General features: G+C 44.8%; 1 protein-coding gene across 1 annotated transcript; it reads right to left on the minus strand.

Moving 5' to 3' along the window:
- On the minus strand, positions 1-24,565 carry CRY2 (cryptochrome circadian regulator 2). Its single transcript, XM_030452008.1, has 12 exons — positions 24,304-24,565; positions 20,351-20,459; positions 16,918-17,060; positions 9,848-10,032; positions 8,472-8,560; positions 7,280-7,420; positions 6,489-6,800; positions 5,295-5,446; positions 4,940-5,142; positions 4,391-4,480; positions 3,736-3,877; positions 1-3,272 (listed from the first exon to the last, which is right to left on the minus strand). Exons 1-11 carry the CDS (start codon positions 24,528-24,530, stop codon positions 3,738-3,740), a joined length of 1,791 nt encoding a protein of 596 aa, XP_030307868.1. The 5' UTR covers positions 24,531-24,565; the 3' UTR covers positions 1-3,272; positions 3,736-3,737.
- Positions 24,566-25,503: the final 938 nt, after the last annotated feature.

Below are 25,503 nucleotides of genomic sequence, written 5' to 3' on the forward strand. Positions count from 1 at the left end.
ATTTGCAAAGTGTTTTAATACTGTGTCTTTGTTAAGAACAATCCAACAATCACTGGTATTACCCAAACTGAGATAAATACCCAAACTGAAAATACCCAAACTGATACAAAGGCTTCCTTCTGTTCTACATCAGCCCCACTACCAAACCTTGACAAGAAATGTCACAGCTACTTGTGATTCCTTGAGTCTTGCTGGTTGCTAAGAAAATAAGGTACCCCATGCAATTCTACTAAGAGAAATAAATAAAAAGGTTCCAGTAACTGGCTCTACACAGGAGTACTGAGAAGCATGGCATAATGCACAAGCAGAACTCCACTCAAACTGCACCCTAGCTAGTGACTGGACTGCTAAGTCATGGTGTTTTAGTTTAACTCACCCATCTGAAAAACTGTGAGAAAAGGGTCAGTCACTGATAGGAGAACCACACTGAGTAGTGTTCATGTTGTTCAGAGCTCTGTAGCAACTCCCTGTCCCAGTGCCCAAGCTCTCTCCCTAAAGAAGCCTCCAGCACCACTCTTGGGACCATCCTGAAAACCCAACTGCTCTCTCTCCCCCAGCAAAGAGCTCACCCTCTGCCTGCTCTGGGGGTGCCTGTATCAGATCACATATTGTCACCTAGCCCCAGACAAGAGTTGCTACCCCAGGAAATGAAGTCCCCAAATTGGCACCCATTTCATGATCTCAGCCTCCAACAATCCTTTGATCCTTACTGACAGAAAGATGGTATCTTCATTAATGGTTATTGATGGCATTTTCTTTCCCCAAGAACTGGTCAAGTTGTTTTTTTTTAGCTCAGTCAAACTGTTAACCACAAATTAGACCACAAATTAGGAAGAGCTTGCCACCAAAACATCTGTGTAATGAAAGTGCAGTCTTGTTCAATCTGTCATCTTGTAGTTTAATTGAACATGCCCACACCTAAACATTACAGAAAACAATCACCCCCCGCTCCTTTGTCACACTGTTTTAAACATCGTTATAATTTCAATTGGAAAAGCTATGAGGGGGTGAATCCCCATCTACTTAACAGGTTTCTTGCAGGAAGCTTTCCCCCATCTTTGGCTGGCCCTAAGTTTCTGTGTCCTTCCCAGTTTTACTACCTGAACCTACAGCTCTTTTAGGTGCCACCATCCACATCACAAACTACAACAGAAATCTTGCAAATGTGATTTCCTCCTCATCTGCAAAGCCTTCCAAGAGATCACCTAAGAGATGTTGCTTCCCCTTGCTTTGGTTCCTTACACCCATGGATCCAGCTCCAAAAATGCCTCTTACCAAAAGAAACAATTTAGATGACAGCAAAGAGAGGGTTTAAAGACATTTATATATATATAAAAGTTGTATTTACAGATCATTGCCTAAACATGAAACTCCAAATGACAAAAGACACAATCTCTATAATCAAAGTGCACTATGTGCATGTCTTTCCCCTTTCTTCTCTCTGCAGGAGAAGACAGGGAACTGTCTCTTTCTTTATACCTTTCCACCCTCAAGACAGTGAGGGTAAAGTCTGGGTCAGATGGGAGGAGGCAAAACTTGTTGATTGCTCTGTTATCCACTGCACAGATTCTATGAATAGTTTACAAGAAAGTAAGGGCAGGAAAAGTGACTCCTGTTTACTTGGCCAGTCTGCCCAGTGAATTCCCTGGGGAAAGGCAGTCTAGGCTCAATGCCCTAGGGAGATGAGCAGGAAGGGTTACTTGACTATTCAATAAATTAACTCACAGACCCAATTCAGCCACTCCAGGCTTGCCAGGTACATTTGAATCGGTTTTTATTTGCAGCCCCATTCCTCTGGGTTCAAAAATGGGATCCAAAACTGAGCTTGATTACCCCAAGTCTGGGAGACAACTCCTGTGCTCCCCAAGCTGTTAGTTGCATAAGCTCACATATAGCCCCACACTACCTGTGCCAGGAAGCGATGAAAGGTTTTGGACAGCAAATGTAAACAGTATCAAGAGGAACCCATCACACACGATGAGCTATTCAGTGTAATCCCTATTGAAAATGGTCAAAAAAGCTCTTCTGCAGTACTACACTCTCCTGCCCTCTTATGTAGGAAAGCAAGCAGAGGTGCTCTGCCAGCAGTGTTGAAATGACATGCAAGAGGAGCAGGCCAAGGAGTGGATGGTTAAAAGCCAGGAAAGCACACAATTGTCCTGCTAGACTACAAAGCACCAGTGTGAATGCTAATGGCAAGAAGCAGTGTGCAGGTTAGGAGGTACAGGAGTGCAATGTGTAGAAAAATCAAAGCACAGATGCCAGCACAGAAAGAGCAAACATCTATAGAATATGGGCAGGGCACTAAAGCCTGAGGAAGACTCACTTCAAGGAGCTGATGTGTAACACATCTCCTATCAGTAGGAGGCACTCCACAGGCTACACACCAGACACTGGTGACTCCATCTGAGAGCTCACACTCAGGGAAGGAAATGCTGTAGAGTGCAGGTGTAGCTCCCTTATTATATGGACCAGCAAGCTTCTGGGAGACTGCTTGACTCAAATCAAGGCATGATCTTATTCTCTGAAATATCCTTTCTTCTCTCAGTGTTCCATTTCCTCAAATGTCAAACTGCTCTGAAGCTGCACTGTATGCCACCTTGCAGCAGAGAAAAGTTTTAAGTGCCTTTCGAGTGTAATAACACTTTGTATATTTTTGTTCTTGTGCTACAAGCTGTCCTTCATTTCCTTTCCACCCCACAAGTATCACTTTGATTTACAAAGAAAGCATTTATATCCCTGTTGGTCTAGCCTAACAAAGGAAATACTGAGATTTTTCCTGTCCTCTTGTAGGATGGGTACTCTATTTTTGACACAGTAGCAGCTTCCTTCTCATCTCCTACTATAATCTGAATTAATCAGCACACATCACTGCCTAGTACTAGTGATGAGAAAGGAAATTTACAATTTCTGAGGTGTGCAGATGTTGCTCCTTGTGTCAATGCACCAAGTCACACACACTGAGCTGCTGCCAGAGGAGACACACACACAGCTGGGAGGGAACAAGTTAACAGAAGGTTCTTGCTTCCTTAAACGTGGGCAGATTTTGGGCATGGATGAGACCTACTTGGCTCTCTGGAGGTCAGAAAGCCAAGTATTTCCAAGCACAAACACAGTGCCCTTTTGTGGCAACTGTTGGAATTACAGGTTTGTATGAGACCCCAGATTTCCTGTCGCAGACCACATGTTCCAGTCCCTCTGTAGCAGCAGTTCCTACTCCTCTGGTCACCTCTTCAGCACTCGCTCTTCACTTGCAAGGTGTTTGTCACTGGCTGCAGGAGAAAGCAAAAGAGAGCATTTGCTTTGCCTTTCCTCTCATATTGAAAAGTTGGCAGAACTTGAGACCAACTCCTCCCTTCTGGGATCTGGATCACTTCAGGCAGATGCCTGGACTTGCTTACTCCCCTACTCCAGCCTGTACCCTCACCACATGGGCACAAATACATGCTGTAGAAGTAGAAGCAGCCCCAGTAGAACAAACCCAGGAACAACTGCTCTCCCTGATTGTTCTAGTAACAGGGTACTCCTGTTGCTGGACAACTGAGTTAACAGCTTGTCAAGCAAAAGAACCAGAGGGCAGACCACTGCCAAGTTACAGAGCTGTAGAATTAGAATTAAGAGCCACCTCCCCTCACAAACAAGTTTATTTTGTTCATTAAAATTCCGGGAGCAAATAAGACTTGAGTCTTGCTAGCTGCCAGAGCAAGGTACTTTAGACCAGATCACAATACTCACAATCATGAACTCTTGTCAGGGATCTCTGAAGCAGGGAGACCTGTCATTTTGGCCCGTTTGTACAGCTCTTCAGAGTACAGCTCCTCTGCTCCCTCGTGTTTGCGCTTCGGAGAAGCTGGGTCTGCCTGCAGCAGCCTCATTGCTGTAGGGGAAGAAGAGTCACTGAAAAATTTCCCCTGCCTTTGGACTGCTTCACAAGTAAACTCTATCCCAGCCTGCTACAGAGCTGAGGGAAAGAAGAAATCACAGTGCACGAGGACAGAGATGTTGCCACAGGCTCTCTGAAAACTTTGGAAAAAAATTTGTTAAAAGCAGAGTAATTGAGTCTCCCAGAACAAACACAAAAGTATCCTCTTATGTAGGACAGCTTAATTATACCTGATTAGCCCTACAAAGATCTGCACTTCTCTCTTAAGTGGCCATGTATGATGCAATACAGGCAATAAAGGATTCACTTCAATGAACTATTATTCAGGCCCTTTAGGAATGAAAAATGGAGACTTCTGAACAAAGCCTAAAAGAAGGTGAATGTGATCTATGTTTTCCTAGCTACACACCCTCTTCTATTAGAAAAATAGAGTTCTCTCTCCCGGTTGCTACACCCTTTAAGTTGACATGAAACTACCTCAGAAGCACAGAAATAGCTCCTACTCACCTGCACTGGTGCTGCAGCCCTGCCCTGAAGTTGAGTCTGTGACTGGGCCACCAAGATCTTCCACACATGAAGGGACTGATGCCAGTAAACCTAGAGAAAGGCAAGAGGATCATAGCTAAGAAACAAGAAAGCAGCTGGAATGGGAGAAGCCTTTCACATGGAAACACCTTAGTGACAACCTCCCAGAACATTCACATCCCAAAGCATCCAAAAGTTCAGAGCTGCCCTCACTCAGGACTGACACAGACTCTGTGATCCAGTAGCATATTTATTTAGGACGCACAAAGGTTTTTTCCAAAGTGAAGACTGGACCATTTGTGGCATATGGATGGTGCTGTGCCATCATTAGCTCTCAAAATTAGTCAAGCCCCATTCTTACCTCTCCAAGAGCTCAAATAGAGCATTCCGTGGAAACCAAATGAGCCGATTTGGCAGGCACTGCTTCCTCTTGCAAGGAATGGCCAGAGATACAAAGTATTTTAAATCAGTCTCCTCCCAGCCCTTTATCTCCTAATAAAGACAAAATTTTTTGCAGTTGTTGGTACTTACAGAGTCCCCTGTAGCGTGACAGCTGCTGGTAAATCTGCTTCATGCGTTCGATGTTCAGTCGGCTGGTTTCTGCGTGGTTCACCATGGGTTTGGGATAATCCACCCCAATGATGCACTTTGCTGCTTTCTGCACAGCCTCTGGGGCATTCCATGGTTCATAGATATACCGTGAGGGGAAGCCCTTCAGTTTGGGCAGATACCTCCTGCAACACAAGCAAAAAGATGCACAGCCGCCACTTGCAAGCGCAGCAATGCAGCGTTCACGATGCACAGAAAGTACTAAAAAAAAGTAAAAGCCACTAAATGACTGAGCTCACAGATGAAGCAAGAGGGGCTCTGCAGTCACATCACTTACTTAACATAGTCACCACTGGGGTCTGTGCGACGTCCAAAGCCCACGGGGCAGTAACAGTGGAAGAACTGCTGGAAGAACGCGCTGCACGAGAGCCACATCCAGCTGCCTGCATTGACACTGAAATCTGCATCCAGCAACAGCTCATCAAATACCTGAGGCAATTGGGAGGAAAACACAGTTAGAACTTCCCCAGGCAGGAGGAGACAAGATTTTCCAAATTGCAGGCACTGCACTGTGACAACAGCCACTAGGAAGCAGAGCAGCAGCAAAGCACTGATCAGTGGTCGATGTATTTTGCTTCCTGATGCTTTCACACAGGCAGGCACTGCTCACTTTGATAAAGTGCTGGCTTATCTCTTGTGCAGCAACATACTAAATCACTGCCTAGTGTTGCAGCAAGCCTTGGGTATTGATCCTAAACTGGGAGCTATAACCAGTGTAAAGCACCAGCTGTGGGAAGCAGGCAGATGCTGCACAGAACAAGCACCAAAACAAGATGGAAGAAACTTTCTGAAGGTCCCGGAGCAAAGTCACTCAGAGGCAGACAGATTTCAGCAGTAACTTGCTCACATCCATGCACAGGCACTGCACTTTTAGCATCTGATCCTATGACAGCATTTTAAGCTGTGTTTCACCCTGCCAGCTTGGTGACAAGAAGCCCCTACCTCCACGTTTTGCATAGGGCAATATGTACAGTGGATAGGTGCAAGCAGTCTGTCCCTCCAGGTGGCCCAAAAGGAGGGTCTTTTACCTCTTTCCTTGTGAGACTCTAGACTCAAGATTTCACAGTCATGGAGTGCCCCTGACCAGCACGGTGATGGATTATACAAGGAGAAAGGTCCAGTTCTAAAGTGACATTAAATTTGCAAAAAAACCAGATGGACTGAGAGAATTTCTGCAAAAAAAATTAAAAAAAAAACAACCAAACAACCTAGAACCCCAGTCCTTATTTACCAGTGGATCCCACTAACATTTAGTTATGCTTACTGGAGACTCTTGATGATGTCAGAGCCTCATGGTAGAAGGCAGAAAGAAGTCAGGCTATTGGCAGGCCCAAAGCTTGACAGCAAATTCTGTCTTTCACACAACTTTTACATGTGAAGCAAAAGCCATACCTGTGTGCCCATCCAGCAAGTGCCAGAGACCTTGTTTTCCTTATGGCCTCCTGCAGGCCTCTGGAAATGCCAGACTCACCCTGACTCCTGACTCCCAGCTGATCCAGAGGTCACCCCTGGTAAGGAAGCAGGCCACTGCATGCCTGGCCAGATGGTGGATCCACCCCTCCTGCCTCAGCTGGGTCATGATTGCATCGATCCAAGGGAAGCCTGTCTTGCCCTCTGCCCACTTTGCCAAGGCTTCAGGGTTCCTATCCCAGGGGATTTGGATGCAGATGGGGTTGCCCTCCATGCGATCAAACTTTGGGTTGTTAGTGGCTGCTGTGTAGAAAAACTCCCTCCAGAGAAGCTGTCCATACAGAGAGAGGGGGGGTGTGCTGTTCCTCTTCACCTGTGGAGAAGGGCACAAGGGTATTCACAGGCTGGGGAGGAACTGGCTTTGTCAAAGTGAGCTGTAGGCCACCCATACATTTATAAACCAATCCCAAGACAGTTACTCACAAACCCCATAAAGAAAGTAAATTCCAGATAACCTTTTACCAGAAACCCCAAGTAGCAAAACTAAGAATGCTGCTCTTTAGATCACTCAGTACACTGACAAGAAACTCGAATGACCCAAAACTACCAGCAAAAAGCTCTGCACAGCTCAGGACATAAAAGTCCAGGCTGAGGAACAGGGGTAGCAGCAGATTTAAGATCTGCTCGACTACAGACAGGAGCACCATCCCCCCTCATCCAAGAGCCACCTCTGTAGTAGCAACAAGCTACACAGAAGGCAATAGTAACTTTTAAAAGTCATTCTGGTGCACTGTCTGGAAACCAGCATCATGTGCTGTGCTCAAAACCAGCCAGATAAATCTTTTGTCTTACCTTCTTATACAGCTCCCAGAGACGATAGTAAAACAAGCGGCAGGACAAACAGCCGAAACGCAGGTAGGGACTGAGTCCTGTAGGGCTGGCCAGCAAGGAATTGGCATTCATCCTTGGTCTTTCATAATTTGCAACCCAAGCCTGGACATGTTCAGGAGAAATGAGCCAAAAAAAAAAAAATCTCAAATGTGTTTGTCCCATAAGGGCAGACCTCTCTGCAGATGGCAAAGCCACTCAGGTTGGACAGCGCTGTGTCTTCTATTCACTTCCAGCTACTGCTGGTAGAGATCTCAAGTGGGCAGCCCCAACCCTCCTGCCTCATTCAAGAAATACAGAAATTCCACTACAGGATTAAAACCACTTGGTCATTTTGGCCAAGAAAAGAACTAAATTCATTTTGCATGCAGGACCTAATAACCCTGAGATCTCCTTGAAACATAGATTAATACCACGGTCTATTTCTATCTCACTTCACTACTCTATCTCACTTCACAACTGAGTAAGAAAATTTTCAAAAATTCAGACCTTTTAGTGAAGTATTATCTTGACAGTTTATCCCCCCTTCAGTACAAGAGTTTATGCTTTGATCCCTACAAGTGCCACCAGGCTGTCCAGAATTAAATGGATACAAATTGTTTAAAATTGAGCCATGTCACTGCAGCTGAGTCACCTCTCATTACTTCAAAAATTGTTTGTTTTGTTTTGTCCCCCAGAGAAAAAATTTGTGTGTTTCAGAAGGGGCTAAAGGAATGCCAGCCAGTGAGATAATGTACTAGCAGGTTGATTTCCAAGGGGAAGGCTTTTTTTTTACAAGCATGTACTTGCATCAAGACCTTAAATTAAGACAAATGAGATGGTAAGGACTGTGTAGTGAGCACTTACAGAACAGATTATAGGAGAGTTTCCAAGTTAGCACTCCTCTAAAAGAAACAGAGGGGTAAAAACATGGAAAAGAATCCTGTATGCTTCAGAGAGCAGTATAATTAATATATAGCTCTACTTCTTTGGGTTTAAGGAAGCCCAGGAGCTCCCTGCTCTACACAATCCAAGATCACAGGAACACAATACCAAACAGGTATGGCTTGTAACCACTGCTAGAGAGAGCAGGGAAACAGGGGCAACAGCCAATGCTCAACATTTCTTGTTTGAAGGCACAGCCTACAGGAATTGTCACTTAAATAACAGGGGTTACCTTTCTTTCCAAGTGTTTATCCAGACGTGCCAAAGCTTCTGTCTCCCCTCCGTGCCAAACTGCAGGGCCAAGACCCTCTGTAGGAAAGCCTGAGGAAGAATTTAAGATTTGAAGCTACACCTAGACAAAGGGCATAGAGAGGATTAAGCACTGACAAGAGCAAGACACTACACTACATAGTGCAGCTGCCTAACATGGCTTACTTGCTGCTCTAGGCTTTCTAGAGCAGGCAAATCATGTGGCAGACATGCAGAGTCTGCTCAGGACACTGCACTGCAAGGGCCTCTCCCCAAAATCTTCAGGCAGCTTTCAGAAGGCTTTTCCCACTTGTGTGTCAGCACTGCCCACAGGGCTACACAGGACAGAGTAGCTACCAAAGGAACACCTGCCCACAGCTCTGCCTTCCAAAATACCTTGCCATGGACACCAACAGCTCACCAGACAGCCTGGCTGCTCTTGGAGAGGCTGAAAGCTGGTGTTGGGGAAGGTGATGGCTTAGTGCTGAAAAACTGATGCAAAAGGAGAAGAAATAATGCAGTTGCTCTGCACTGCTCTGGGCTGACAGAGGAGCCACCCTTGGCAGCAAGCAAAGCAGAGTAATGTTTAAGAGTTTTGTATTAAGCTGCTCAATAAAAAATGTATACCTACCCAGGGCTGTAACCCTTAGGATACTGCTGTTGTGAAGCCTCATACTTTTACATGACTGCTGAAACTGTGCCTTAAGGTAAAGGTGCTACTCTCATAAAGCTGGTATGAAGCCTCCAGTTACTCACTCAGTATACACTCTGTATTCTGCATTAATCCCTTCCTCCCTTAGATTCACTTCCTTTTTGCAGGCCTTGCATTCCTCAGGCCTCAGCTCTCTATCCATCCTCCTTCTCCACAAAAAATACAGGATAATAAGGCATAACAGGATGAGTGAAAGAAGTTTCTGTAATATTTTGTGTCTTGCTAAGCTCCCAATTTGGTGCTGGTTGGCAATAACTAAATGAAGTGATGTAAGGCTGGTACACAGCTAGTTTACCTCTTCAGGTTTGTTACACAACGTGTCAGAGATGGCAATAGGAGGAAAGCAGCTGGCAAGGACATGAGACACTGACACAGTAGTTACATACTCAGTATAGTAGAGAACATAAGGACAGTTGCAGAGTGCTTCAGAGGATGCTGGGCATTGACAGTACTGCAAGGAACAGCAGTCAATTTTCACAAGGTCTAGCACTTGCTGAAAAGAAAAGAGATTGCTTCTATGGCTAGAGACAGCCCAGGTCAGATAAGAACACTGGAGATTCTTGGGCACAGGCCAGTCATCAGGGATAGTTTCACTAGATCCTGTTTCAGGTGGTAAATTAACCCTTGCATTCACTCTCAACACATACCCAGCTCTTCCAGGGATGGGACCCCATAGACATCATCGTGGTTCTCCTGGATGTCCACTTTACATGTCTCCATCTGCTGGCTCATTATGGTGCTCACTGGCTTCTTTGGGAGCTCCATACGGCTGATGATGGCCTGGAAGCGCTTGTAGGTGAGTGGTGGCTTGTGGCCATTCAGCTCAATTATTCTGCAGACAAAATAAGCCAGGTGAAACAACCTCATTAACACAGAAGACACCAGGAAGTGACAGCCAAACTGTATCCCACTATCTCTGCTGAAAGTACAGCCTTTCACTTTGGAGACAGAAATCCTTACAGACCTACTTTCCACTTCATGTAACCCTTGAGGATACTAAAACCAAACAAATGAGCAACCCCCCAAAACACACCAGAAAATAACCCCCCACATATTAATTCATCTCCATGAGGAAAAAAAACCAAACCAGCTTCAGTTACATCAGGCTTAGAATCACATCTCTCACCCAGAGCTCCTCAGATGTCTGCATGACCTCTAACTGATTACTGCCTGTATTCCCAAGATTGCAAATCCCAGACCTGCATCTGTTCCTCTGATACCTAGCAACATCCTAACCTGATTCTCACCTTATTTCCTCCCCATCTGGCACAAAAAACCCCAGACTGTTAGCATACCCTCATCCACCTATCTCAGATGAGGCAAATCCCAATTTGCGTCATTCCTCTATCCCCATGAGCAGAGAAATCACCACGCTCCCTCACGCCAGAAGGTCATGAGCAAATTGCTCACACTGGTTCACCTGTGTCAGATCACATTAAGGAAATGGCAGCCATTATTCCCCATATATCTATTTCACTAAGCAACCACAGCCTGCTAGGGCCACCCAGTCCTGAGACACGGAGCTCCGAGAATCCCCTGGGAGAAGGGAAGCATCCCCAATGTGAAATACGCCATTTGTAACCCCCTCTCCTGCAGGGAGAGGAAGGAGTTTAACAGTAAAGCAGACAGCGCAAGGATCACCAGGATTACATAAAGCTGAGGCAGCCAACCCCGCAGCTCACACAGCAGCAGAGCAGCCTTCCCCACCCTTTACAGTCAACAGCTTATGCAAGGACCTGGGCGTAAATCCCAGCGTTTCCTCGGTGCCATGTGCCCTCCCCAAGCCGCACGTGTAGGGAGGAGGAGCGAAATGCCAACCCGGGGCTTCCCCGGATCCCAGCCCCATTCCATGTGTGCTCCGCAGTGACCCAGCTTCCCCCACCCGACCCGGTTCTGCCAAGGGCCCGGCCCGGCTCCGGGGGCCCCGCAGGAAGGAAGGTGTTTGGAAGAGGCGGCAGAGCTGCCCGAGTCAAAAAGGCATCTCCTGCACTTTCCTCCCGGTTTTCTGCTTCGAAGTTGTAAACATTGGGAGTAAAAGACACCGATGAACAGGGCAGGGAAAATGAGGGCGATCAGGATGTGTGGAGGGTGCGAACACCACGTTTAAAGTTCGAGGCTATGAACACGATCACAGGACGGGCACAGCCCCTTCTGCTGCCCTTCCAAGCAGGTGTATGGAGGGAAGCCCTACAGGAACACCTTCTGTCCTTGTACCCTCATACCAGGGAGCATCTCCCCTGCCTTCACACCCGCACTTTACAGCCCACAAGTCTCTGTGTACCACCCAGAGATCATGAACCCTCATGGATTCTACCCAACAATTCTTCTGTGCGCCTTGCTCTGAGCACTGGGACTCCCAAGCAAGACAGACCAGAGATAAGAGAAAATCAGCACTGGTGTTGGAAAAAGACATTTCCAGTCAGAGCACTCCAGAGAGGCTCACTTGTTTCCGGAGGAGGAGTTCAGAGCTGGGAAGATAAACCGTGACAAAGCTGAACTCCACCCTGAGGTAAGGAAGCCACTTCTTTGACACTGCCTCATTTTTCAGTCCTATTCCACAGGTCTCTGGAGGCTCCAGTTCAGTCCCAGATCCACGGCTAAAAATATTTTTTTGAGCAGACAGATACTTGGAGCACATTACTGTGACTTGCAGGGGGATGCCAGTATCTGTAATTGACATCCTCAAGAAGGTGAACGAGAGTGAAGTTACCTAGTATAGCTCCTGAATTCCTAAACAGTTACTGGATCTAAGATATAAATCTTTAAGAGACAGGACTAGGACAAGTTGCACATTTCACAGCACCTGACACCAGCATTATGCAACAAAATTTGAACCTGTCACAATACTGCCATAAAAAGAATAACATACTAAGTATTGTACAACACTGGATATTATGTGATGCATACAGGGTATTGTGCTGCTGTTCAGCCTTCTGTACAAAGATTTGTACATGAAGCCTCCCAAACAGGAGTCCCTTCCTTCCTCCTAATGTCTGCCTGTCTTTATAACCCAATATCTCAAAGGACTTTCCACGATGATAGAAAAAGGGAGGACCCTCCCCAGGATTTAATACTCCCATTTCACCATCTCCTCCAGCACAACTCACGGACAACACGTGACAATTACTCTTCTAGTTTTCTTGAAGCCTAACAGAGAAGAGCACACTCATCATGGCTCATCTTACAAAACCAAACCTTTCTTGTGTCAGAGAACACATGTACAAATGGCTGTGCTAGCAGACCAGCAATACACTGCCCAGCACTACTCTTCAGGTGTCAGCTTCTGACTCACACCTGACCCACAGCAGTGCCCCAGTGGGGTGGCTAAGAGCCTGGGGAAAGTTGTTCCTCTCCAAAACCTGACACGTCAGCTCACCTGCAAGTGAAAGGACCTGGGGTTCAGGCAAGGGACTGCATGTGCCTAGGGAAGAGCTGTCTGCCAGCACTTGGCAAGCAGGCTGCCCAGCAACCCACCCCACTAATTCACACAAACAATGAAGTGATTCTTGCCAGCTTACACAACTGCTCTAATGCCTCACTCCAGGGAGCTGGTGTAGGGCTACACATAGGTGAGAGAAAGGCTTTTTCTACAGATTCAAAGAGGAGAGGGAGAGATAAACAACAGTTGTTCCACACAATAGACACTGGAGAAAGGGATGAGCAATTCAACTCCTGCAGAATCACACAGGTGAAAGATGAAGAAAGTGACTTGATGACAGGGGAAGGGGGAGAACACTGGAGCACCATGCAAGACAGAGGAGGATAACAAGATCTGGCAGGCAGAAGTTTAACTTAACCTTCTGTGATGGAAATAAACCACTGCTTTGCCATAGTGTAATTATGAACCAGAGAAACCCCAAAGCTCTCTTCCACAGTGCTTGGTCCCTTTAAGTTAGTACAATCTGATTAAAACATGGTTAACTATCAGTCTTAGGCTAGAGTGTTTGAGAAGAAGCTGCTTTTGAGGCATGCAACAAACACGTAAGCTTTGTCTTCTGACCTAAACCTCTGCCCCTGAATAACCCAGAAACCAATAATTACAGAATAATTACAGAAACCAATGCTGACCACCACCAAGCAGGATACAGGGGACTTACATTCTGAGGAGGAGTAAACAGGCAGACCCACAAGAAGGGACAAAACCTGCCAACTGGAAGTCATCAAACAGAATACTTGTCAAGTAAAGGCTTTGAGCAGGCTAAGCTGATAACCAAGAGATTATGCTTTGTCTGACTTCTATAATCTGAACACCACTAATCCTGACTGGGAATTTCCAGATTTTTTTTTTTTTTAAGGAGTGTTTTCCAGTACTGATGATGATTTTTCTATAGCCCTTTCCTTGTTTTGGGCAAGAGGAGGGGAAAGATGCTCTGGTGATCACACAGCTATGCTGGCAGTCCCAGCAAGGAGGATCTTGCTGCTGAGTGGTCAAATTCACATTACTCTTTGTAAATGTTTGAAAGGAGCTGGTGGAGACAGTACTGGGAATACACTGCAAATGACAAAAGAAGGACTTCTAGAATAATTTATGTGGAACTGAAAGGTTGGTCTAAATTGTTTAAAACCAGGCCTGACAATTTTGTTGAAAACTTTGATTAAAGAAAGATGAGGAGTAGGACACCAGGTTGCTAATTATGCAGGAAACTAATTATGCAGGGAAAACATAGACAACACATACCATGAGTTGGAAGACCCAGGAACATGACTGGAGGGTAATATACTCTGAGAGAGGCTTCCAGGAGAAACACAGTATTAGAACTGTATCACCACCTGCTGAGAAATCTCAGGGATGCCAAGAAGCAGGAAATGTCAGAGTAATTGGAGACTTCAGCTGGGCAGCTGTCACTCCCCACTGCCTGCCAAAAAACTTTCTAGTTGCCATAAATGCCATGATTTGGTCTTAGGCAGTGCTAGAGTGGGAAATGTTAATTATCACTTGTGTGTTCTAACCATGACTTTGGTGTACATCAACTTCACATTCTTCCAGGAGCAACAATACCATAATGGCTTTTATTTTAAGAAGGTAAATGCATAAAAATAAGGAAGTGTGCTAAGCAAAAAGAACAAGCTGAGACTTTGAATACTGAGAGGAAACACAGAGATGATCTGAAGATGAAGTTGGGGGAAAAAAAAAAGAAAAAGATCAACAATTTGACAGAAACCATCAAAAAAGATTTCAGAAAAATCACAAGTCAAAAAAATAAATAGCATCAGTAAATATAACAGGCAAAATCCTTCAGAAAAATGAAGGTCAAATAAAGATAGATTAACCCCAATTTAACCCAGGTTAAATTAATAAAAAAAAAAACAAACAAAAAAAAGCAGCTTCCTTCCACACACATCCCAACTCAAATGAAAGTTCAAGAAAACTTTTTAAAAAAGTATAGGTAGTAAAGAAAAAAAAAAAATCCCTTTACAGACACTCCAGTTTACAAACACCCAAAAAAACCCACAAAAAACCAAAACAGTTTACAGACACTCCAGGATATTTATAGGGCCAAGAAGTGATCAAGTAATAAAAACCAGTGAGACTGTAACAGCATAGCAAAAAACCTCTGCATTTATTTTTCCATCTGTATTCACTAGGTTATGACTCTAAATCTTTTACAGGAAATGTTTCAATGTATCAGGAGATATCACAGACTGGGAGGTCAGGAGTAAATACCACAAAGCCCAGCCATGCTATAAAAACCATCAGATCAGCAAGTTGTAAAGGACATCAAAATACACCCAAACCAGAAGCTGCTGCATGTAAAACTTGCCTTAAAACTGTATGAATACTATGAGGAAAAAATAAAATACAGCTCCAGATTTAAAAAGCATTTCAATGCCATCAGAGGTTTGGCAGAACAGAGAGTCTGACATGTGCATTAGGCAGAAAATACTAATGGAAACAGTGAATGCACAAGTATATGCAATACACTGGAGGGTTAATTTGGGCTTGGTAGAGGGAAGCTGTGCCTCAAAATCTATTAGTGACATTTTGAGCCTGGAGCAAGGTTGATTTAGTAGCTACACTCTACCTGCATAATCAGAAGCCATCAGGCTACCTCCCCCACTGAAAATTTTTAAAGAACTCGTGATAAACTGTCATACAGGAAGAGATCCCCATAGGCTGAAAATTCTTTTGAGATTCAGGATGGAGTAGGCATCCATTTTTCCAACAGGAGGAGAAATCCTACACACAGCTAAGTTAAGGTTTGTGTTGCTCAAGATTACTCAAAATATCTGGAAAAGGAAAAAAGAGAGAATGATGATACAGTTCACTGACGCAAGGAGCTCTCTGGGATAGCTAAAGATAAAAGGCAACTTAAACATTTCCCTATGCATCATATGATCAGCTGGCAAAAATATCATAGGAAATGCAGTGCTCATCCTGTGGTTTCTCCATATGCATGGCTGTGTCATTTTAAGCTTAATTATACAGTAGAAGCCTCTCAAATAGCTATGATTACCCTGGAAAGAAGACCCAAAAGACTCTGGAAAGTATGACCCGAGGTATCACTTCAGTGTTTAAGCAGCACTCAGAAAAAGCAATAATAATGCTAGTGTCTACTAGGAGAAGACAGGAAACATTATAGCAGTATAAAAATTCATGTCACTCCTAGATTTTAAACACTAGCTACAGTTTTCACCACTGCTCTCCATCTCTAGATACCTCGAAGTACAAAGAAATTTAACAAAACTTAGATATGATACAGATTCCACCTGAAAAATTAAGTATACTAGGACTACCCACCCTGGAAAAGACAAAGATGACATGAGGAAGGATGTGAGGGGCACTGACATTGAAGAGGTGAGGATGTACTGAGCACTCATGGGTCACTTCTAATGCAAAAATGAAAAAAACAGTCTGCTCAAGAGAAAGGTTCAAGGAGAAAGAATCCCCCTCACTCCAAAGACAAACATTTACACACACCATGTGCAAACTGCAAAGCTCCTTCTCATAGGAAATTATGGATGCTAAAGATTTATAGGAGGAAATCTACATTCAGCATTATTGGCATTAGACATCAAAAAAAAACCAACACCAAACCAACCCTCCCATTCCACAAAAAACCAAAATCAAGACAAAAAAGCAGGCAACCTGTAAGAATGGTACTGAAACACAGCTGAAGTCAAGCATACCATAGTATTAGCTAAAAGACCATCCCCACTATTTAATGAAATTATACATAAAATATATAAAACTCACCATAAAAGCAAGGCTCTCCCATAGCATATATGCAACAAAGACAATGCATTCAGGTTTTAGACTAAGGTAAGTTTGCCACAGTCTACTTTGTTCTATTTTTCCAGCTGTCATGGCACATCCATTAGTTAAACCCCCTGCCTTCCTAGCCTCTTTGAGACAACAGCTCTTTACCTTTATTTAAAATGAAGAAAAAAAATCCAAAAAAACAAGCAGTCCATGAAGTGAGGACATGCTCAAGGAGAGCAATCAAAAAAGAACAAAACTGAACCACCTAAATAACTGTCAAGCACAGAGTCGTCAAGGGTGTTGAGGAACACCCTTCTGTACATTCCCATGGCTGGCAGAACTTTTATGTGCTCTAACCAAAAGTGCAAGTGCAGAACAACTCTCTTGACACCTTCTGGGCTCAGAGAGGATGACAGCAATCAATGCAGAGAGACCAGTGTAATGGAGGAGACTGAAGTCTTCCTACATGCAACAAACCCAGCCCAGGCATCACCTCTGCCCTTGCTTCTCCCTTACCTGTCCAGGTCATAGAGGGTGTGGGAGTTCTCTATCACCACCTCCACGCCAGCCTCCTTGGCCAGTTTGATGATAGCTGCATCTCTCTCCTTACCAAATGGCTCCGAGTCGTATTCGAAGGTGAGACGAGTGACTCCCCATTCCTGCCAAAATCACAATAAACACACCTGTCAAACAGGACACCTTATAACCAGCACAGTTACAAAAAGGATTTCAGCACTCCTGGACAGTGTTAATTCCTGGAAGCTTAAAGAAGGTTCCTGTGAGCAATTGCAGTCTGGAGTTGAGATAACCAAATAATCAACAATTTAATCAGCTCTAGCAAACTCCGCATCTGTTATGCAAATTCCTAAATGTCAAGCTCAACACACTTAAGAGGAGGTTTGAGTTCTTTTCAGTTAACATTCTAAGGTTATAGAACACTCCCCAAAACCTAACAAGACCTTGTTTTGTTGCACGTGCCATCTGTAAATAACCCTACCATCCTGTTCCAGCACTTGCAGAGAAAGCTTTTCAGAGAACTCTTTCAGTACAGGTTATGCTCAACCCCCCATATTTTTATTAGGTAAACCAAATACACACTAATTTTTTTTTCTGTCTCTTTAAAGCCATCACATAACTGAGGATGAACGTCCAACTCAACCAGCAAAGAACAGGACAGTGGAAAATGCAGGACAAAGGATGGCAACCAAGTGAACCTTTCTGGTCAGCAAAGCAGAGCATGATAGTACAATTCAGATTTAATTTTAAGTCCTACCTTTGTGGAGTTATTTTACCCTGGCCAAGCCATGCAGCTATCTGTGTCTTTATAACTTTAATACATTCCTCACAGATTACACAGAATAGGCCTTATGAAACAGCATTCAACCTCTTCCAGAACAAGCTCAAAGACTGTGGCCTAGTTTTCCTCAGAAAATGGATCCCATGTGAAGAGGTTTAATGGTTTCCACAGTGACCCACCTGAGACATCCAGCCAGCAGCAGCCCACAGATTCGTTTAGCAAACACTTCAGTCAAACACAGTCAGAAATTTATAGACACTTAAAAAAAACAAACCCTCACACAACTAAGATTATGAGCCACAGTCTGCAAGTGAGACAGTTTAAATCACCTGTGTATATACAGAACCAGAAACAAAGCACAAAGAATAGATGTGCTTAGTTCACTAAGGACCTTTAAAAATAATGCCAAAGATGGGGAAGGGAATTTAGAAACAGAAAACAACTGTACAGGACCCCTTCCTTCCTAAACTTGCAGATTCAATCCTAAAATTAATATTAGGAAGGACAGAGAACTGAAACAGAGGCCCTTCACTCCCTTTTTTAAAATAAGAACAGGACAGCATCCATAACTCAGAGCAGGAGTCAACCAGGTACATTCCAGGCCCTGCCCTGATCCCAGGTGATTTAATAGTTCCATTTTAAACTTCTCTTTCTTTTATTAGAAAGACAGCATCAGCTGCAAGGCTTGGAAGAGATGCCTCTGAAGCAATATCCATTGCTTGAAAGAAATGAATGGAATAAAAAGCCATCTAAGGCTAAGGTAAGAATATAAAACTTCCAATTCAAGCACTTCTAGAGTTTTGGGAAGCCCAGCACTATATATATTATACAGCAGCACACAGGAAGCAGAGAATAACCAACTAGAAAGAAACAGGAAGCTGTATGACAGTAAACTGCTGCCAATACAGAGAAGTCATGATTGATTTGTCTCTTAGTGTCTAGCCTATTACAAAGAAAAACTCAAACAACACACTCCATTGATAGAAGAGGTAAAATTTCAGATATTTGTTCAGAAGAAATGAGACAAAAATACCTCTACAAATGGTAACACTTCTCATGGTACCTAGGACACATAACAGTGCCCTTGTAGCAATTGTTACTGACAGCATAGCTCAGCTACTGGCAGCAGGAGGAGAAATTATATTAGGTCTAAGTGTTGCACTACTATATGTGACATAATTCTCCTCTACAGCAGCTGACAGCAAGGCATGAGATGCTGCTAATTCACTGTTCAGTGTAGAAGCTCTGGAGGGACCTGATTTCCCATGAAAGTCATTAATTTACCATAATAGTTTCCCCCACCCCACTTCTTTTCAGCTCTGCTAAAGCACATCTAAGACATTCACCAACTTACCTGCCAAGACAAAACAGACGGCAGCAAAAATCAGGTCTGATTCCACAACCATTTCTCAAAACTTCACAGCTGAAGTGAAGTTCTACTTTTTGTTTTTTGATCAGAACAAGCATTTTTTTTCCAACAAAGCTTTCATTATCCTGTAAATACCTTGAACTAAAATAAGAAAGGCATGAACTACTACTACTAGCCAGAACTTATTGGCAGACCAAAAGATAAAAAGTAACTCAGATGCTGGAAAGAAGTGACACATAGTTTGTATGGTGTTAAGATGCAAAAGCTGAAGACACCAATACTTATTTTGTCCCTTCTGACCTGCATAGTCAGATTACCCTCCCCAGTACTGCCCTGATCAACTCCAGATAATACAGCAGAAGGATATAGATTCAAGCTTGCTTCTCCTTTTCAGCAGGAAGCTTCTCAGCCTGGCACACAGCAGGCCTTGGGGACATTAGTTCTGTCACCCATATGCAAGGTACAGACCACATGACAAACCCAACTCAAAAGACTATTATGAACTGGTTTAGTTTGTTTTGTTTTGGCTTTTTTTCCTTTAGCTTTGTCACTGTAGTTAAGATGCTATCAAAAAGCTTCAAAGATAATCTTTGGGAAATCCAGTCTTAGAGCAGGACAGAGAAGAATGATATTGCTTAACAAACCTTGATATTCAAGATCCCCTTGCTAATATTCAGTACTGACACATCACTTTAGAAATGCATCCCACTAATCCATCACCAACCACTAAAATCACTTCATATTCTGCCATCCTAAAGGGTACACTAACAGGAAGCTTGGATCCAAGATGTATTCTGCTGCTGAGCAGGCTGAACTGTGGCCTTGAATAGAAGGAAAATTGTATAATACAGAAGCTTCTGAATTTTCATTAACACAAAGCCCTATTTTCAATGTACATATATATCAATAAGCTTTTTCAGTATCTGTAAAAGCAAATTAACCTAGTTTTCTTAAGTAAAAGCTGTGGGAAGAAATTGGCCAGTAGGGAAGAAGCTCTCAAAACAGAGAAGTCCTTTGTTAAAGTGCAACCTGGTAGTATCTGTCTTACAGAAACACAAAAATCACCATCCAGACAGAGAAGCTCAAGCACCCTGGTTACACCCTTTGCAAGTCTGAGTTCAAAGTGTAAGTAGCTCCCAAGCTGACCCTTACAGACAGCAGCTAAAGAGTTTGGTGCAGTGAAGAACTCGTTAAAGAGAAGCCAAAGGCATCTCCAACCAAAGAGCACTAGGACATAAGGTTTCTTCACAATGCTCCAGAAAATTATTACTTTATTCTCTTACTTTGAAGAGTCTTGGGAAGACATCTGTTGGCTGTCCTCGCACAACAAACAAGCGGGAGTTCATTTTCCTTAAGCTGTTGTCCAGATCCTCCAGAGACTGGAGTAGAAATCTGCAGAGAAGAAACAGCAGCAGTTAGTTTGGTTACAACTACAAGACAAACAAGAATCTGCATGGAACTCCAGCAAACCTGTACCACCAAATCAAACTGAAAGTTAGGAGAAGAAACAGAAAACTAGAATTCACATTCATCCCTGATCTGTTTACAAACTGCTGTGAGATTTCAGCACCACCCAGCTCCAAACCATTCCTATGTATGTTCTGTTTGTCCAGATGCAAGAGGTTTCCAGGATTTTTTTCCTCTTCCTGCACCCCCTTCCCATGTTGTCTCTCAAGAACTGGCAGCACAACCCTGCCAGCTGCTTCCTCCAATTACAACATGGAGAGAAGCATGAACTGTACAAGTCACTGCAGTATATTCTTTCGTGGATTCTGGGGTGGGAAGGATTTTGCATATGAAGTATAAAGATGATGATGCCCTACAATAAGGAAAGTAACAAATTACTACAAGAACTGTGCAGGTTTTACAGTTCTGGCTACAAACAGCCAGTGTAACAGCAGAGGAATGAACACTCATAGGTCTTCAATAACATGGCTGATCAAGATTTCCCAAGGCAAGCATTATCTGTAGTTGATATAGTTGCAAAGAGAACTGCAGTTTATCTTCCACCATGAAGATATAAAGATGAGAGCACCCATTTCAGTGCTTTCTGCATTTAATGGTGTGTCTTACTGATCCCCCACTGTGCTGTAAAACACCAAATCTACCATCTTTGTTCTCACAGTCACAGATGCCACCCCACCTACACTGCAACTTCACTTTGCTTTGTCTGACTCTGCAAAAGACTCCAGCTTTAGAATTTTAATCCCCACAACAGCATGTGGAAAACTTGCAATTCTGTGTGAGCTGCCCAACCCCTCCCCCTCCTTTCCTCCTACACACCCACTCTGCAGCGTGATGGGCAGGACATGAGTATTTGCATCAGCTCCCTTAAACACCCTACACAGCTAAAAGGAAAGCTGAGCTGCACATTGCTCTGCAAACCTGACATTTCCTCTCTCAACTGCACTGCCCAACACATGAATTGCAAGCTCTGAGTTAGAACAAGCTCCCTCTGCACTTCGAGGGAGAAAGGGACTTTAGGTTCATGGAAAGAAGGGTCCAGTATCACAGCACAGAAGACCCAGAACCAGGTCGCTGGAACCTGAACAGACCACTCCCATATGTCCAGCCCACTTCACACCTATTAAAGAGGATGTCCTGGTTTGGGCCAGGATAAAGGTGATTTTCTGTCTTGTACTTTTGCTTTCAGCTCAGTCTCTTGTAAGTAGCTGCACTTGCTGAAATTAACAGCAAGTTCCTCAGTCAGTGTCTGCTCCTAGGACTGATAACACTCGATGTTTATAGTTACTGCTAGAGACTGGTGTGCAGAGCCAAGGGCACTGCTCAGCTCTGAGGAACATTTTACCCTCCAGAAGGAATAAAGAGGTCCCACCTGCAGCCTCCTTTGGGGAGGAACGGACAAGATAGATGCCAGAATTGACCAAACAGAGTATTCCATCCCATACACCTCATACTCAGGATAAATTTGAGGCATCACGAGGGCCAAGCCAGATTTCCTGCTTCCAGCTTCCAGCTGCCTGCCCTTCCTGCCTTTCCTGCTTCCCTTCCTTCACCCGGCATCCTAGAAGGATTCCATCCATTCCTCTACCTGTGCTCCTGATCCATCCCAGCCCATATCTGTGTGTTCCTGCCTCCAGCTCCCAACTGCTGCTGACTCCAGGATTCCAGCCTGGACTTTCCCAGGGCTGCCCTGCAGCCTCGGTGGTGACGTGAGAGTTAGTGGGGGAAAAGGGGGAGGAATGTGGTTTCCATTTTCCTGTGTATTTGTATATATTTAGTAATTTTTCCTATTTATCATTACTGTTTCATTAAAGTTGTATATTTCAGTTTCCAACCCATAAGTCTCTCTCCCTTATTCTCTCTCCTTTCTTTAACAGGGAGGAGAGAGAGATTAATAGAGAGCGTCTGTTACTTGGTTTAATTGCCGGGCCAGTGTTAAACCCTGACAGAGGAATATCAGCTTTTCAAGATGTTCTAAAAATTAAACAAGGGTTACTCCTATATGGATGTGCTATTAAATGGTGTGCTGTTAAATAATAAGGATTTTCAACATTATTATTTTTGAGTGCTAGGTAAACCACAATATTTCCTTTTGAAGCATGGAACTCTGAATACAATTGCATTAAAAAACTAGCAAAACAAAACAAAGCCAAGGTTCCAAATAGGAATCAATGGAACCTCAGTAAATCTAAGTAGCTTGCTAATACACTTTTGTCTAGGATTAAAGAGATCAGCAATTAATCTTTTGGGGGCACTGCTGTGTTTCTTTCAAATGAGGACAGGTGACAACAGCAGCACATGAAAGGCAGTTTGCTGTTGCATGTAGAAAGATGTATGGGAAAACTGCTTCAGGTTACTGCTTATTTACAGATAGTAATTTTTAACAACCCAAAATCTTCTGTAATTTGAACATCTACATTGTGGTCATTTCTGCACTTTTATGATTTTAAGCCATCTGATGTGAGCTCTCAAAACACCTGAAATCACCCATACAGTCCCATCCATATAAGATGAAGCCAATGTGCACAGCAAAACAATCAGATACCAGTACAGTTTCACTAACACACGGACACAAGACCTTTCAAAGAGCATTTAGAGGATTTTTAGCCAGATGTCTGCCCTGTCCACTATCCCGGGGAGGGCATGGGGATTCACTTGCATGCAGAAGAGTTTCACAGAGGAGAATTTCTTCCTGGATTGGGTTTCTAAATGCTCAGGGAGTTCCCACACAACTCTCAGCAAGACAAGAGGGCACGGTCTTAAGTTGTGCTAGGGGAGGTTTAGGTTGGATATTAGAAAGAATTTCTTTATGGAGAGGGTGATCAGACATTGGAATGGGCTGCCCAGGGAAGTAGTGGATTCTCCGTGTCTGGAGATATTTCAAAAGAGATTGGATGTGGCACTCAGTGCCATGGGCTGGGAACTGCAGCGGGAGTGGATCAAGGGTTGGACTTGATGATCTCTGAGGTCCCTTCCAACCCAGCCCATTCTATGATTCTATATACTGTTATATATATCACATATACTGTTACTATGTACCGGTACATGAGGTCTTTCTCTCTGTACAGACATGGCTCATACCATTCATTTTTCCATTTCCGGAGAGGGAAATATCCTAAAGGATCCTAAAAAAATCCTAAACTCTGCCTCTCTGGCAGCAGCCAAAGTGAATTTCCGCAGAAGCGGGACGGATGGATGGCAGGCAGACAGACAGACAGACATGCGCACATACCCACGCGTACCCGGCAGCCTCAAGGCAGAGTCAAGGCGTGGGTGCGATCACGCACTCCGGAGGATTCTTTGCAGAATTTAGGGAAAACCTTTTCCTAAAGCTAGAAACCCATTACTTGCCGCTCTCATACATTCGCCCAGCTTGGATCCAAGGAGAAAGTCTAATGACATTACATAAAGCTGAAGGAGCTCTCCCACACCACAAAATAAACACCACAAAACCACAAAACAAAACCAAACCAAACAAAACCCCGGCGAGGCCAACCGGACCATACAACCGGACCATACAACCTCTTTATTGCACAGAGAACCCCAGGAGAGAGGGGAGGCAGCAAATGCACCCGCCCGGACAAGGCGGCGGCGTGAGCTGCTCCCGCTTCCGAGGCGGCCTGACCGACACGGCCCAGCAAAACGCCTCCTTCCCGCCTCTCCCGCCGGGCCCGTACACCCCCGGCTCATACCGAAGCCACCCTGGCCCCTCAGGCCCGCCTGCAGCCCGGGGCTCCCCCACACCCCCCCCCCGCCTCCTCAGCCCGCTCACCGCCATCGGTTGATGCCCACGGCGGAAGAGGCGGCGAACCAGGGGTCCAAGATATAGATGCAACGAAGAGACGCCGCGTCCCGCAGCGCTTCCTGCAGCGCCGGATTATCGTGTAGACGCAGGCCGCGGCGGAACCAATGCACCGAGCGGCAAAAGGCCGGGACGGGAGCCGAGCAAGGGACGGGAGGCGAACACGGGACGGCCGCCGGCGCCGCCATCGCCGCCATCAAGCGCCACCGCCCCCCGGTCGCTCCCGCCCCCCCGCGCTGATTGGCTGCCGGCGAGAACTCAGTGATAACCAATCAGCGCGGCGGGGCGGGAGGGGGCGGGGCTCTGAGGAGTCTCTGCCGCCCCCTAGCGACCGCGCAGGGATCCGGGCTCGGGTGGGGTCCCCGGTCCCCACGCCCCGTGCAGAACGAGGCTCTTGTGCCCAAAACCCCGAGTTTATGGAGAAAATGTGGCCGTTTCAGCGCGTGCGACATGGAAAAAAATTTCCGTTTCCGTTCAAAATTCAAGGAGCCCAAAGGGCAGCTTGAGTGGAAAAGGAGTGAAAGTCAACCTGGGGTGATGAAAGTTGGGAGAAGGAGCCCCACCCAGTTTGATAAGAGCAGGTATGTGGGAAGAGGTGGGAGTGTCCACGTCCCACGCACTGGTGTGACAGCAGTGCCACACAAAGGGCATTGATTGCATTCAGGGATAGATTACAGGTCTGACACTCAGGGACCACTTCCTTCAAGCTCCAAACCAGAGCATCCCAATGGGAAGGATATAGAGAAAGGGAACCAGGAGACCCATATAGTTAAACTGGGAACTGCTGGGTAAACACAAGTGGAAGAAGAATCATAGAGTCACAGAATTTTCAGGGTTGGAAAGGACCTCTAAGATCATCCAACCCCCCCTGCCATGGGCATGGACACCTCCCACCAGATCAGGTTGCTCAGAGCCCTCTCCAGCGTGGCCTTAAAACCTTCCAGGGATGGATGGGGCTTCCACCACCTCTCTGGGCAGCCTGTGCCAGGGTCTCACCACCCTCTGGTGAAGAACTTCTTCCTAACTTTCCAATCTAAATCTCCTATCTTCTGGTTTGAATCCATTTCCCCTAGTCCTACCAGTACCTGACATCCTAAACTACCTGACACCAACTTTCTTGTAGGTCCCCTTCAGAAACTTTTAGGCTACTTATTGTAGTCTCCTTGGAGC

Source organism: Calypte anna, chromosome 5A (genome assembly GCF_003957555.1).
Source record: "Calypte anna isolate BGI_N300 chromosome 5A, bCalAnn1_v1.p, whole genome shotgun sequence".
Classification (NCBI taxonomy): domain Eukaryota; kingdom Metazoa; phylum Chordata; class Aves; order Apodiformes; family Trochilidae; genus Calypte; species Calypte anna.